The sequence below is a fragment of the Medicago sativa genome, chromosome 1, assembly GCF_051527215.1.
Source record: "Medicago sativa cultivar Bolivia chromosome 1, Bolivia_mono, whole genome shotgun sequence".
NCBI classification, from domain to species: domain Eukaryota; kingdom Viridiplantae; phylum Streptophyta; class Magnoliopsida; order Fabales; family Fabaceae; genus Medicago; species Medicago sativa.
The window spans coordinates 30,562,138-30,577,942 of NC_140749.1; the positions used below are offsets into that span (position 1 = coordinate 30,562,138).

The 15,805-nt window shown below is 32.9% G+C and overlaps 2 protein-coding genes across 2 annotated transcripts; one reads left to right on the top strand and one right to left on the bottom strand.

The window, feature by feature from the left end:
- Window positions 1-4,451: 4,451 nt before the first annotated feature.
- Window positions 4,452-5,641, bottom strand: LOC146954210 (F-box protein SKIP19-like). The gene is made up of 2 exons (XM_085752948.1): window positions 5,283-5,641; window positions 4,452-5,100 (listed from the first exon to the last, which is right to left on the bottom strand). The coding sequence occupies exons 1-2, from the start codon at window positions 5,639-5,641 to the stop codon at window positions 4,608-4,610; spliced, it is 852 nt and encodes a 283-aa protein (XP_085609074.1). The 3' UTR covers window positions 4,452-4,607.
- Window positions 5,642-11,542: 5,901 nt separating this feature from the next.
- Window positions 11,543-13,791, top strand: LOC146954211 (uncharacterized). The gene is made up of 3 exons (XM_085753035.1): window positions 11,543-11,744; window positions 12,798-12,983; window positions 13,383-13,791. The coding sequence occupies exons 1-3, from the start codon at window positions 11,711-11,713 to the stop codon at window positions 13,586-13,588; spliced, it is 426 nt and encodes a 141-aa protein (XP_085609161.1). The 5' UTR covers window positions 11,543-11,710; the 3' UTR covers window positions 13,589-13,791.
- Window positions 13,792-15,805: the final 2,014 nt, after the last annotated feature.

Genomic DNA, 15,805 nt, shown 5'->3' on the forward strand with positions numbered 1-15,805 from the left:
ACTAAGTATGATTATATCACTAGATAAACTTGAATTAGCAAACAAACTAACATCCTCCCTTAATTCAAGTTTCCACTTATGTCATACCAATCAAACTCCTTAGCTTGATGAACCTGTCAACCTTCAATGCCTTAGTGAATATGTCTGCAAGCTGCAGCTCAGTGGAACAATGAACAATCTGCAATGCTCCCTTGTTCACTTGCTCCCTCAAGAAATGAAACTTAGCTTCTATGTGCTTGCTTCTTCCATGCAGAACTGGATTTCTTGCTAAGCTTATAGGAGATTTGTTATCTATAAACAATATGCCATATTGGTTTGCTCACTTCTATGTCTATCTCCTTGAGTATGTTTTCAAGCCAAACTGCCTAACATGCTGCCATACATCCTGCAATGTATTCAGACTCACAAGTTGACAATGCCACAACTGGTTGCTTCTTAGCACACCACGAAATTGGGCCATTCAGAAACTTGAATAGGTAACCTGAGGTACTCTTTCTATCCTGCTTATCTCCACACCAATCTACATCAGAGTAAGCTACTAATTCCATAGAGTTTTCATCCAGACACTTAGGAAATAGAATGCCAAACTCTAGTGTTCCTTTGATGTATCTCATCACTCTTTTGGCTGCTAGCAGATGAGATACTCTTGGTTCACTCATGAACCTGCTTATCATTCCAACTTCATATGCAATATCAGGCCCACTATTGCATAGATACCTTAGTGATCCAACATTTTGCTTGAACAATGTAGGATCCACTAGTTCCTCTTCTCCTTCTTCTTCATTCATCACCAGTTTCACATTTGTCTCTGCAGGTGATGATGATGGATTGCAGCTCATCATATTGAACCTCTTCAATATATCAGATGCATACTTCAATTCCATGCCTAGAAAATATGTCAAGTTTCCTAAGTCTGTCATTTCAAACTCATTCATCATCTGAGATTTGAATGCTTCTATCTCATTCACATCACTACCAGTCACTATTAAGTCATCACCATAGAGACAGATGAGTAATTGACTACCTTCAATTCCTTGTTCTGTAAAAATTTAAATAAAAAACACGTAAATAAAACTCATGACATAGTTTTAAATTGCGATTTGATAATTGCTACTAAGAGTTTAAAAATAATGCATATTATCTCTCTTAAGTTTATGGACGTTGTATTTAAACGGATTGACGTTGTATTAAAATAATGCATTTTCTTAGAGAAATATAAAAGATATTCATGGCGATCACATTAAAGGTCACGATCATCTTCTGGTCACTATTATAAGCAAAATTTAACATTTTAGATTCATTCAATAAGTGTTGTATGTAGTCTATATATAAAGACCACATACATCATTTGTTCAATAAATCTAAAAAGAATCACGTAAATATATATATTTTAAAAACTTTTAAAGTTCATTACCGATCAGCTATGTATTCAAGAAGACCATCTGTTCCAAAATACTCAATATCAACAGTTTCTAGCTGACCACAACTTCTCTCAACTGCTATGCGACATATCCTCACCAAATCTGCATAGTTGTAGCGTGAAAAGTGCATCATGGATATACGAATTGTGCGCCACATGAGAGGATCCTTGCATATATATTCCACCATGAAGGGCAAACTTGACATGCACTTGTGATTATTTCAATGGTACCAATCCTTTGGAGAATGTTTTGTGTTATGTCTCTTGGAAGTTCAAGCCAATTTGGATGTCTTGTGCTTCCCTCACCATTTTATTTGATCTCTGCATTACAGTATAACATTCTATTCTATATAATATACATGTGTTTTTAAAGCGAAATTAATACGAAAAGTGAAAAGCCGGGATGAGATAAAATCACTCTGAATTTTTTTATTATGTTTCCTATAAAATTATAAAAGACACACCTATTAAAAAAGTGGATTGACCGCATTTAAATCATTATAAAAATACCATTTTTCCAATTATGTCCTTGTCTTGAAAGGGGTGTAATGGTTCGATTTGGACCGGCTTTCAGTTAAAAAAATGTCTGAAGCAATCAATTCTTTGTTGGTTCGGTTTCGTTCAGTTTTCACCCCTTTTCAAAAAGGAACCAAACCAAACAAATCGGTTTGGTTCGGTTTGGATAAGTTGATCAGTTTATTTGAAAATATAATTAAAAAATTCATATTCTCACAAATTTGTATTTCATGCATAACATACATCATCATACTAATATATTTTTATAGAATTTTGTATTTTATATTGTGTTTTTTCATGTTCTCTATTTTTCAAAGAACTTTTTTATAACTAAGAGAGACCGGTCTCATCGGTGATGAGGAATGATGTGTTATGTGTGGTTGACGGCTAGGGTTTCTTTTTTAGAAGAAATGAAATATAATCTGAGTGATGAGATGAAATGATGATGATGATGATGGGAGAAAGTAAATTGATTAAGGAGTATTTTATGTTGGCTTTTAATTTTGGGCCTAGGGCTGGAAATGAGTCGAGTCGAGTCAAACTAGCTTCAGCTCGACTCGATAAGAAATGATTCGTATCGAAACTCGACTTGAGTTCGATACTAACCTTTTTTTTTGCTAGAACTCGACTCGTTTCAAGTTTACGAACAACTCAGTTCGCCTAGTTAGTTTAAACTCGTTCGCTCAAATCACAACTTAAAAGTCAATTTCTTTTCCTTAAGAATATTAAAATTTGAGATCATTGACCTTTCAATTTTTTTCTTAAAAAAGACAAAAGATTGAATTAAAATAAGAGTTATTCCAAGCATAAGTGTATAACGAAAGTACACAAATATAAAGTTTTTTTTGTACAAAAATACCCTTATCGTCTAAAAATCCACTAATCCCAATTCAAACACATCCAATAAACAATTAAATATATATAATAAATAAATAAATAATCCTAGCAAAAATCGGGGTGTTATAGAGTGCATGCGGATTGGTTTTTCAATTTCATTATATTGCGAGCGTTCAACTAACATCCTCCAAGCTGAACTTTATGGCGTTCAGCGAGGGCTTATAGCTCTTGCTAAGGAGATGCGTCAATTCAATGTTGTTGCATCAACTCCTTCCCCTCTCTAAATCTTATTGACTCGCTATCTAACAGTTTTTGATTCAAGACATCAAAAACATTTTACGCGAGAATTGCCTCTTATGCATCATCCACACTCTCTATAGCTTTGATTAAATTTATATTAGAATACATTGTTCATAAGGTCCAGCCTAGTCAGTTAACTCTCATGTTGCCTGCAAAATTCAGTTGTAAGCAAATTGTTCATAAACTATCAATTCTGATATGCTGGATAGGTTTCGCTCACATATATTAAATAATGTTTATGTATCATACAAATATGAACCACGCATTAGTAACGCAGGTTAGGGATTAACCGCAACTCTCTATTACCTAACGTCTTGCGCCAAATGTACCGATCTTTGGTTGGCTCGTAAAGGCGGGTGATACAAACATACAAATATGATTCAAATCAAAATAATTTGGATAAAAAAATATTGATAATTCCAAATTTTGGGGGGTTGATGTAGAAGAAGTAGAAGAGGTGATGGAGGTCACTCTTAGCCATAACAAGAGGCTTGAGATGGAAGATTATCCAAGTCTATCTGAGAGCATTAAGACAGAGAGAAAGAAGAAGAAGCAGATGAACAAAGTGAAGCCTTCTAGCTTTAACTCAGCCGGTATGAGGACTCGTGCCCAAAAGGGTACCTCCAAACCCTCATTGACAGATACAAAATAATTGGTTCAATTGCAACAGAATATCTCAGAGTACCAAACTTTTGTTCAAATTTCATAGAGAGGGTAGTCTTTTAGCTGTGGTTTGACCATGAATGGTCATAATTTGTCTAGTTTTTTACAATGGTTGTCTTTGACACATCTTTCCTTAGGGTCTTTCCTTCCTTGGTATAGATTCGTTTTCTCTTTTCATCGATTTTTCTCTATGTGACTCTGATGTATCGGTTCAGACCTCTCTTGTCTTTTATATTTTATTGCTTTGATCAAAAAAAAAAAATAAAGCATACCGACCACGCATTGATACAAGATTAATAAAAAGTGAACCATGCATTGTTTAAGTAAACTGCTTAAAAGAAAACATTTAGGCTTTCCCATGACTTCAACAAACTTTATTCAAAACATTTGTGTATTTTCAAGAATTACCATCTGAGTGTTCACAGGATAAAAATTGACCACTAGTTACACCATCACTTAAACCTCCACTTAAGGAATAAAAAAAAAAAATATCACCATGGTTTGTAAATGTAATGGAAGTCTAAAATCTTTGATTTCGTTCAAATCTCAAACTTCCTAAAACTTTGAGTGCATTTCCAGAAATTTTAAGATGACATATTATTGGTATTGTTTTTGCGATAGCAAATACCTTTCGATGTTAAGAACTTCATTCCTTTCGATGTTTGGGTATTCTAGGAGAAATATTGAGGATTCTAGGAGAATTTAAGTACACTAGTTGAAAAAGAAAACTAACAGCCTTCCATGATTTTAATAAAATTCCTTCAAAACATTTGGGTATTTTCAAGCATAACTAGGAGATGAACAATCGATAACTGGCAACAAAGTTCAACACCGTCACCTAAACAAACCTCTACGACAGGAATCAGTCCTCTTAATAAAGAGGTTGATTCCATCGGAACACTTGTAAAAATTTATGATACTCTATTGGAAGTTTACAATCTTTGATTTGATCATAGCACCTTTTCCTCAAACTTTCACTCCATTCCAAACTAAAACATAATCCCAGGTCAAGAGATTCAAGAAGAGGACATTCAATAAGAATGGCTATTAGAATTCCATCAGATGAGAGCTTATTTCCAGAAATTTTAAGATGACGTAGTTGAGGCATTGTTTTAGCAATAGCCAAAAACTCATCATCAGATATATCAGTTTCCATATCGAAAGTGAGCTGACATTCCAGTGATTTCAGAAGAGGACAACAACCACCAACAGCTTCAATAGAATTCCGGGACAATTTGACGGGATATAAAACTTCGAGCTCCTCTATCATCGAAAGTTTCTTCATGCCTTCAATAAATCCTTTCTCGGAAAGGTTATCCGCAGCATCATAAGCTATAAGCCGGATGCGACGTAGGTGACTTCCACTGTGAAATGTAAATTAAAACGTTATTATAACAAAAATATTTGTCATGATTTTAGATTATTACAGTAAAAAGGTTCACAGCCTAATTTCAACTGCAAAAACAATTAAAAATATGCTCAACAATAGAAATAAGTTTGTAAAGAAAAAAGACATTAATACTTGAAAGAGTCTAAAGTTAATCACCAATCAGCTATGTATTTAAAGAGATCATCAGTTAAAGAAAACTCAATATCAATGTCTTCTAGTTGACCACAACTTCGGTTAACTGCATAGCGGCAAATCTTCTCCAAATCCATTTGTAACCATTCCCAATAGTCATAGTGTGAAGACTTGATCATTGAAATAGTGCGCCACATGTGAGGATCCTTGTAAATATTCCACCATAAAGAGCACACTTGACACACACTTGTGACTATTTCAGTAGTATCAAGCCTCTGGAGAATGTTTATTGTCAAATCTATAGGTAGTTCAAGCCAATTTGGTTCTGCTGTTTTGCTTTCCCTTTCCACTCCCGTTGATGGAACTGAAGGAGATGCCATCATGCAAGTGGAACGAAATGGTATTATTTGATATCCCCTATTTTTTTTTTTGACAGAATTTGATATCCCCTATTCTATAACCTTTTATATAAAGTGAAAGCTACTTGAAATTTTTTGAAAGCTAAATGTAGTTTCCAATAAACTTTGGAAAAGATAATTTTTAGTATCATTAACTATCTTGAATAACGCCTTTATAAACACTAATCAGAGATATCTAAACGTTTTGGAATGTGAAATGCCGGGGATAAGTAAAAAACTCCACAATCTAACAACGTTTAGTTAAATAACGCCTTTTCTAAAATCTCTCTCTCTTTTCTCCTTCTCTCTTGTGTGGGCCGTCATCAAAGAGGGGTGATTTAGGGTCAATTTTTTACCCAAAATCACCCCTCTAAATCGTTTTTTCTCTTTCCCTTTTATTGGAATAAGTGATTTTCACATCTATTTCGTTTTTCTTCCGTGATTTCGCCGTCTTAGTGCGACGTTGTGTTGTTTGTCGTCTTTGTGCGGTGTTGTTTGTCTTTCTTGTTTTGTTCAGGTATTTGTTTGGTTCAGTTTGTCAGATCAGCTTAGATCCAGTTGTTTGTCTTTCTTGTTTTGTTCAGGTATTTGTTTGGTTCAGTTTGTCAGATCAACTTAGATCCAGTACAGATCCAATCAATGACTTTGGCGTCTTCAACGTTGCAGATCCGGAGACATGAGTATTCCGGAGACATGGATATAGTCATATGTGTAGGCTTTTGTGCTTTATCGTTTTATGCTATTAACATGGATGTTGTGAGTTTGTTTGTAGGTTCATCCTTTTTGTTTTTCGCGAATTTGCATTGTATCGATTTACTCTATCAATTTGAATGAATGAATATCATTTATTTTTGTCAAAAAAAAATGTAATACTTTTTCTAATGTCCTTTAAAAAAAATTAATACTAAACAATACTCAATAAAAAATATGTTCAACAATATAAATATGTTTTTCAAAATTTACATTAGAAAAAGTATTAAATGTAGAATAATACTTTTTAAACTTGAGTTGATTACATAATTTTCAATGCTACACTATTCTTCCGCCGCCCTTTTTTTATATGAATAGTTTACAAAAATCTCGGGATGTTTGAAGTAATAAATTTGTCATAAATGTATATTCCTATTACAAAATTACCCTTTATTTATAGAGATATTTATTGTTAACTTTTCATATTTTAATATATGCTCCCTCTGATCGTTATTATAAACAAAACTTCATTTTGTAGATACATTTAATAATTAATGTATCTACTAGATAAACGAAAAAACATAGATACATTAATTATTTAATGTATCTAAAAAGTGAAATTTTTCTTATAATAGTGACTGGGGGAGTATTGATAATATTAATGAGGGGTGTATTTGAAAAAAGAGTAATAGCTAAAAAAATTATAAATATTCTTATATTTAGGGACACAACTTTTTTGTATAATAGTCTTATAAAAAGAGACGGAGATATACTTCGATCTTAATTAACAACCCTGTTCTTGCGGGAAATGACATTAATATTGTGAAATTTAAAGAAAATGACCGAATGTTATTACAAATAAAAATCAATATGTGTCCCTGTTGGCATAAGCCCTAGATGTCAATAGTTTATGTTAAATTTATGATGTGTATCATGACTTTTATTATTAAATAATATATATGACATTCTTTATTATAATTGTTGTAAGATTAATAAAGTCCCTAGAATAGATAATTCGTGTAATGTAATATTAAGTGTGACTTAATCATGAGATTACATTAACATAAAGAACATTATTCTTAAATTTATCTATAGTCAAGCTTTAATATAATTAGGATAATAATAAAGCGCAGAGACTATTATGTATGTAGACTGATGACCACATCTCATGGGTCATGGATATGACATATTAAGTCTATACATAGGTATAAATATTAGGAGTAATATTTATACTGGATTGACCCACTGTGAGAATACTACATAGTATGTTATGAAAATGTCATAAGATATTCTCACAATGATAATGGTGTATGCCACTAGTAGACCTGAAACCACTATGATCACTAGAAGTGGACTCAAGTGTTTTATTATCATTCAAACGTTGTCCGTAACAGGATAACCATAACGTTGGTTAATGAGCACTTGACGAATCATGCTGAGGGACATGAGTGTCCTAGATGAGATTTGTCCCTTCTCATAACAGAAGATATATCTTTAGGCCTCTTGGTAAAATATGCCTGTAAAATTGCATGCTCATGCCGAATTAAGCCAATATGAGATGTTGGGCTTATTCGTTATTCAATATATTTTGGAATCAAGAAATATAAATATTGATCTATACAAGGGTGATAAAATCTATGTCTTCTGATCAATATAGATATGAGGAGAAAAGAGTAATTGTATGCATGAACATTATTATGGAAAAGATTTCGTCAGATCACTTGACATTCTTGTCATTTGGGTAGCAATGATGTGTTTCTAGATACTGCTCACTGTTTATAATATTAAATATAAGATTTAATATTATTGCCAATTTGGCAGGAACCTATAGGGTCACACACAATAGAACAGTCAAAAGAAAAAAATATAAGTAAGACTTGTAAGATGAATGTGTCTAGCAAATAACGCGAATCAATTAGCAAAAGCTAAATGCGTTAATGGGATTACGGAGGCCCAATAACGTTTCCTGACTAACATAACACACAAGGAGTTCTATAAACAGAACCCTTGTGCTGAAGTCAGAGGTTACAAGTGTTCTGAAGAATCCCTAATTCTCCCAAACCTCTGATCGCTTGGCTAGCACCGGGAACCAGAGAAGCACCGTTCGTGTGGACGAGTAGAGGCTTTACTTTATGCTTTGCTGTGATCGAGACTCTTTTTTGCACTTCGAGAGGTAAAATTCTTTTACTGATCATGTCAAATTCGTAATGATCCAAGGAAAGGAAATCGGTATTTTTTATTCCGCTGTATGTTTTGGTAATTAATTTCTCTTCAGTCTCGACTAATTTAATCTCAACTAAAGTTCAATAAACGCTTCCACCAACCACTTAGTTACACCTTTTATATTGGTAGATAGATGAAATGACATTAGTCATTGAAAACTCACACAAACAAATGAAGGAGTTGGAGTTCAAGCCCCGATATTTGTGTCCAACTTAAAAATTTTGACATTTTTTTTCCAGTTGAGTTAGGACTTGTGGACCAAAAAGTTACAACTATAATGTAGTTATGAATACAAAAAAAAAATATTACCACCATTACAACATCTTTTTTTTTTTTTTAGTTTTTTAATGACAGATCATCTTACGTTATTCATAGCATGTGTTTCAGTTATTTTCAGTAGGTTTTAGTAGCAAAACGGAGGATTATTAGAACAATTGCCTATGATTTCGGGACTTTTGTAATGTTTTCTATATTTGAGTCTGTAATTCTAGTTTTTCCGAAACATAGCAATTTTAGGGGGTTTTTGAAGTAATTCACGAAGAAATCATGCAAATCCGCAAAATCAAGAACATCTGAAGAATTGTGAAGACTTAGGAAGACCAAGAATGAAGATTCAAGAGGTCTCAGGAGACTTACAAGGAGGAATTATGTTCCCTAGTTTTGAGACAAGTTATTTGAAGACGAAGACCTAAAACGACGGAAAATCGGAGAATTTGGGCCAAGGAACTGATGGCATGCGCCTAGCACATGAAAATATGCATAGGGTGTGGAATTCACATACCATGCGCCTAGGTAATTTTCCATGGCCTAGGGCACGATTTGAGAGGCACTCACATGCGCCCCGTGCGTTTTCCATGTGCCCTGTGCATGCAAAAATGCGGGGCTCAAGCGTCTTTTCCTGCTTTTATTTTGGATAAAGCCCGCACTTTTAGCCTAAAACAAGGTAGAAACTCTCACAATAAATACTAGCCTTCCTCATTCAGAATTTCTCGTTCAGAACTGTGGCAGTTCAAGAGAAAGGCAACTTTGGAGCTTCAAGAGAGTTTCTATCTTCTCCTTGATTTTCTAGGGTATGTTTTTATCTTTAGTAATTTGTTTTTAGTTATCATGTGTAACTAATTCTTTTTAGGTTAGAGTTCTAAGATGAACATCTCTTTATTTTTGTTGGATATTTATTTATTTGAATGTCGTCTTTTATTTTATTTATCTTTTGTTTACTATTAAGTTTTATTTTGGAATTATTTATTTCAAAGGATCGTAACCCTAGATTAGGTACTTAGGTTGCGATAGAGCCTAATATTGTTATTACTCTCTTGATGCTTATATCTTGATATTTCTAGCATTATACTATTAACTATCTGTTTAGGAAGTAATTAGTTAGTAACTAGCGAAAGATACTGAAAGCGAGTTAACCCTAGAAGGTGACGTTAGTAAGACTAAGTAGTAGCTATGCCCTAAGATTGATAGATGGGCAGACCTACAAGAACTTTGGCCTTCGTTTCCTTGGGAAATCTTGGAAAGCCAATTTAAGTATATGCTTTCCATTACCATAGAGGCGGTAAACTTGTGATCAGCAGGTGCAACCAGACTTAGAAGGGATAGACTTAGTTAACTGAGATTTATAGACCCCACAAGTAAGGATCACGGTGTGATCAGCAGGTGCAGTTTCCAACCTTCTAGGTTAGTCACGTCCCAACGGCCTCATCACTTGTATAGTCTACCTAAGATAAATAAACGCGACATGACTGTTATTTAATATTCAACAATATAAACAAAAGAGATTCGAAGAATCCTAAACGCTGCTTACTTTTCTGCAACAAAAAACAGGTAAACTTGCTCTGTTACAAACAGATAAAAATTGCAATTGTCTAACCCTTATCTTTTATTATATCGTTAACTTACAAAAATAAGTAACACGAATTGTTTGGACGAAACGACAATCATTGTGGATACGATACTCTACTTATCATTTTATTACTTGGTAAACGATTTGGTACATTTGCCTAATCCGTACATCATTTTTTTAGCCCACATCAAAGACCTTCCACCACCTTAATGCCCCTACTTAGGTTATAAGCTTGCGTTACAAAGCTCGGCGGACCATTACAACTTTTTAAAAGCTATAAAAATGTAGCTTATAAAATTAATAATTTATTCCATTTGCTTGATTTACTATTACTTTTTGAAGTAAAAATCTGTAACTTAAGGGGTAAAAACAGGAAATAAAAAAAATAAACCTAAGTGAACAAAGTATAATAAAAAAATTAATGCAAGGGACCAAAAGTGTAATATAATATTGAATCGATTATGCGGATAGTCCTTATGCATAGGCTAAACACTCGGCAAATGGTCATACGATTACAAGTGGCACTTGTCTATTGGTTTGGGCAATGTGGCCAACCTTTTTATGGTAATATTTTCCATTTTGAAAAATATAAATTATATTTTAACCATGTGAATATAAATGACAATGTAGCAAACTGCATATGAAAACAAAATACAATTAAAATCAAATTTAGATTTTAAATAGGGGAAGTCATAGGAAGGTGGGGATAGAGAGCAAGTGAACACGTCCCCGTGAGCTTAGCTCAGTTGGTAGAGACATTGCATAATTTATGTAGGAGCAGAGGTTCGAACCCCGGACACCCCACTTCTCCACGTTTAATTGTGTGAGCTCTAGCCACTACGCTACTAGACCAAAAAAAAGAGCAAGTGAAGACGTCATCAACAGTTTGACCAAATATTTAAAGCTGCTTCCTTGAAAACTGTATCTAGACATTTGTTTTTTCCGCGCGTCGGGTTGTGTATTATTTTGTACAAAAAGCTATTAAGATTAACACAAAGGTATTCAACAAAAAAAATAGACGTATGGTACTTTTGGAATTTCATTTATTCATTTGACTCGTTTTATGAAACTTTTTAATATTATCACATAGCTTTTTGTTTGGTTTTCTATAGGCTCGCGCTGTTGAAAGTAATCTTGTTCAAGACATGGTCAAAGAATAAATACGGCACCTCTTCCAATTGAAACCTAAAGCTTGGTTTATCGGCTTGTGAGAGACTAGCTACTTCTACTGAATTCAAGCTCAACTGGTTAAATTTGTTCCTGCTCATTCATCTTAACTCAAATTACAATATTCCATGACGGGTCCATGTGTGCATTGTGGAATTAATGGTAAGTCATATCTTATCTTGAGTTTTTTTTTTCAATAGATTCCCTCTACTTGGGGAAATCATATTCAAAGTAGGGATGATCACATCCAAACTGGTCTAAATTAAAACAACCAACCGATCTAAAAAATAAAATCCAAAAAAACATAGATTTATTGGATCTATTCGGATAGACTTTTGTAAAAACTGCTCTGATTGGATCGTGTATGGAATTCCTTTTTCAAAATCAAACCAAACCACATACACAAATAATAATACATTTTAATATGTATAAAATACATAATTAATCTATTAGCATTTGATTTTTAATTTTTTAAATAATACTTATTAGTTAAATTTAATTCAATTTTTTTTTACTATTTCATGTATTGCAAACATAATCGATTTTTTCCTTCCTAATTGTTAAATTTTAGTATATGATATGTTATATTTTGCATAAAACCTATGATTTTACTCTGTCTTTATGATCTTAATTTTAATAGATTTTTTCATAAAATTGTAATTTGGATATTTAAAAACCGATACAAACTAAACCGCCTATAATTGGAACAGATCAGACATTTTTTCCAGAATTCATCCAATCTGAATTGAAACACGAGTATTTAAATTTTTGGATCTGATGACTTTCTGTTTCATAACTGATCTAAATCATACCATGGGTTTTGATGGTGTCCACCTTGTATTTTGTTTTATCTACGTTTTCTATTTATTGGAAACTAGCGAGCCATAGTGGTTATTTTCAAATGTCAACATAATTGGGATGTCGATCTTATCGTAATGAAAAATTTTAAAGAACATTTTTTTCCTTAACTAATAAGATTGGTATTTTATATTGTAAATGAAACTGTTTTTTTTTTTATAAAGGAAATTAAACTACTTTTATCTTTTCGTTATTATTAGATAAAATGGATAATTTGAACCTCAACATGCCTAACCAACCATAAATAGATACAATCAAATTACTGTTTTTACTTTATTTTACTCCAGTTTTTAATGTGACTCTCATCTTACGTTATTATCACTCTTGTTTATTTTTAAGTTAACATGGTTTTGACAGAAACTAAACTTTGGCGTAAAGGACCGTATGAGAAGCCAATACTATGTAACGCTTGTGGACTACATTTCAAGGCTAAAGGAACCCTTGATAACTATCTTCCGAAGACATCCCAACAAAATCAGTTATCAGACCTTGACGTTGAAAAGGAATCTGAAAGTGATCCCGAGCTTTCAAACCAATCTCCAGGTAATAAAAAATGCAATAAGTTAATTCACTATTCACCCCATTTTTCAACAAATATAAAGCACAATTTATACAAGAAGAGTGAGCGAGAAAGTTATTGTAAGAATTTTCTTAAGAGGTACAATTTAGGAGTATTGTTATGATATAAACACTACTATTTATATATGAGGTGTAACATTGTCAACCCTACATTCATACATTTGAGTAGACACGGTATTAGGTTTTGAATGAATTGTATTGATGGGGATTAGGTGACATACATACAACTCCACATTCATACATTTATGGATATATTTTTTTCAAATAATAGCATATATTTTTTCAAATAATACATATAAATGATTATCCATTGATATGTACCGTGTATGATGTATACATATAAACTTTTAATTTTTTTTGTAGAAAGGACACCATCGATTGTGAAGAATCAAATGGAGGAGTTTCAACAAAAGCTTCAAAGTCTATGGGAATCTGAGAAAGAATCAAATGAATCATCTGCAGACAATATTTTGTTGTTTGATAATATGAACAAATGTATACCAAGCAATGAGATAGGCATTGGATGCACTCTACTGAAGACAGATGTTACTTCTAAAAAATCTGCATGATTCACATGCATAGATAGCCTAGTATATTGTGAATCGGCATGACATGCTTTAGACTTTCTGAGTTTGAGTTTTTGTGAAATTGAGTCTTGTAATATCTACAACTCGACTTGTTCTTTTGTTGTTATTATCTCTTAAACTTTCGATTGGTTGTAATGAATAAATTACAAAATTTTGAAATGATTTTGAGAAATGATTTTGAAGGAGAGAGTGGTTAGGTGTTAAATCCATATTTTGGTATATATTTAATATTTTGAAAAGAAAATCAAAATAATAACGTTATAGATGATCATATAATATCAGGGCCGTCTTAACAAATTCATAGGCCCAGTTTTAATTTTACAAGGGATGCAAAAAAAAAATTAAATTCTAGGCCCCAAAAAAATAAATAAGTCATTTAAAAAAAAAATTAGAAATCACAACTTTGGTGGGTCTTGAACACATGACCTCACAATCAACAAAAAGTGGCCACACCACCAAAGCAAGCTGTACAGATTGATATAGTTTTCTTTTAACAGATATATAATCATCATTTTCGTGCCTTACATAAAAAAAAAAAATTTTGGGCCCCAAAAAATTGGAGGCCCGGTGTCGTCGCCCAGCCTCGACGGGCTATGGACCGGCCCTGTATAATATTATATTACCATAATATTTCATTAACTTTTACAAATATTTTATGACGTCCTCAATTTAAAAAAATAAAAAATTCTCCCCTCAATATCATATTTCGAAGTCTATTCTTGATGGTTAGGCCATAATATTTTGGGTGTTACAGAACAACAATTTCGTGTATTCGGAGACTGGTGACCTCCTCGACTTCATCAACCTCCCTATTCAAAATGCAACGCATCATAAATAGAGACAAAACCACAAAAGAATAAACATACCCTAGAGACTGAGGTTGAGGATAGACTCCTCCCTTGAGGCTCCTATTGCTTGCCTATCTCTTGAGATGCTTCATTCTGAATGAATAAATATGAATGAGATAAAATTCAAAAATTTAAAAATACCAAAAATATTTAGTCCAAGTTGAGTTTTTTTTTTTAGAGTCTACTTTATCATATAGTTTAATTAGTCGTTAATAACATAGTTTATTTTTCTGTTTTGCATTTAGTTTATTGTTTCCATTTAGTACTAACCATTTTTCTTTTCTTTTTGTTTTTCCATTTAGGAACTAACCCCACTCCTTTATTTTCTTTTTTTTTTTATTTTCAGAGTCTTAGTTTAGGTCATTCATTATTTAACATTGCATTTTAGTGAGTCGTAGTAAAAATAACGGTTGTTATAATATCTACATTAGATCGAGTCTATTTAACATTAGGTTAATTATTTAGTATGAGTCTGTCCATTTAATTTTGCATTTAGAATTAGGATTAACTTCTAGTACTATTAGTCATAGAGTCTTAGGTTTATTAGTAATAATATTAGGTATTAACTATAGTAGTTAATTTAGATGGAGTCTGTTAAGTCTAGGTAAATAAACGTTAAAAACTAAGATCAATTATCATTAGGAATAAATTTGAAAATCGTCAGAAGTATGTCCTAATCAACCTCTCTAATTGTAAACTAGATGTCATAAAGTAGTGTTGTATTAACTTCTTCAAGGTACCCAAACTAAAGAGGAAGATCAACATGGTGAGAACAAAGATAACAACAAGGAAAACAACTGGGGAAAAACCAATTGGAGGATTGAAGAAAGTTCCACAAGAGGAGATCCGACAAGTCAGCTTCATGGATGAGGTTCCAATCAAAATCAAAGACAAGAATGCTTTCAGAAGAAGGGACATATTTATGATCAAATCGCATGAACTCTTCTGTCCACCTACTCTCATGCATAAGTCTTGGTATAAGCCTTTCGAAATAACTCGCATCTGTAAGAACAATCGTGTTGTGATCAAGCATCAAACTAGATGGTTGGCCAAGGTCCCAATTGAGGAAGTCATGCACATGCGAGACTATATGCAAAATCGAAGTAGTACAAGGGATGAACCAGATACACACATGTCTAAAAACAACACTTGGACATATCCGCCAGGGTTGGAACGCTAAACACGCGCTAAATAGGAGGAACCCTATTTTGTCAAGCTAATGACTCAAAAGAAGCACTAGATAGGAGGCAATCTATTGACCGTCGGGACTCATACGTTAAACAAGCGCTGAATGGGAGACAACCCATTATTTAATTTTCAACATTTTTCTTTTTGCTAAGCTGAGATGATC

Excerpts from the sequence above, each read along its gene's own strand:
- LOC146954210 (XM_085752948.1), bottom strand. The coding sequence starts at position 5,641 with ATGATGGCATCTCCTTCAGTTCCATCAACGGGAGTGGAAAGGGAAAGC. Across the intron at positions 5,101-5,282 it reads TTTAAATACATAGCTGATTG|TGGAAGTCACCTACGTCGCA; the intron begins GTGATTAACTTT and ends TACATTTCACAG.
- LOC146954211 (XM_085753035.1), top strand. The coding sequence starts at position 11,711 with ATGACGGGTCCATGTGTGCATTGTGGAATTAATG. Across the intron at positions 11,745-12,797 it reads TGTGCATTGTGGAATTAATG|AAACTAAACTTTGGCGTAAA; the intron begins GTAAGTCATATC and ends TGGTTTTGACAG. Across the intron at positions 12,984-13,382 it reads GCTTTCAAACCAATCTCCAG|AAAGGACACCATCGATTGTG; the intron begins GTAATAAAAAAT and ends TTTTTTTTGTAG.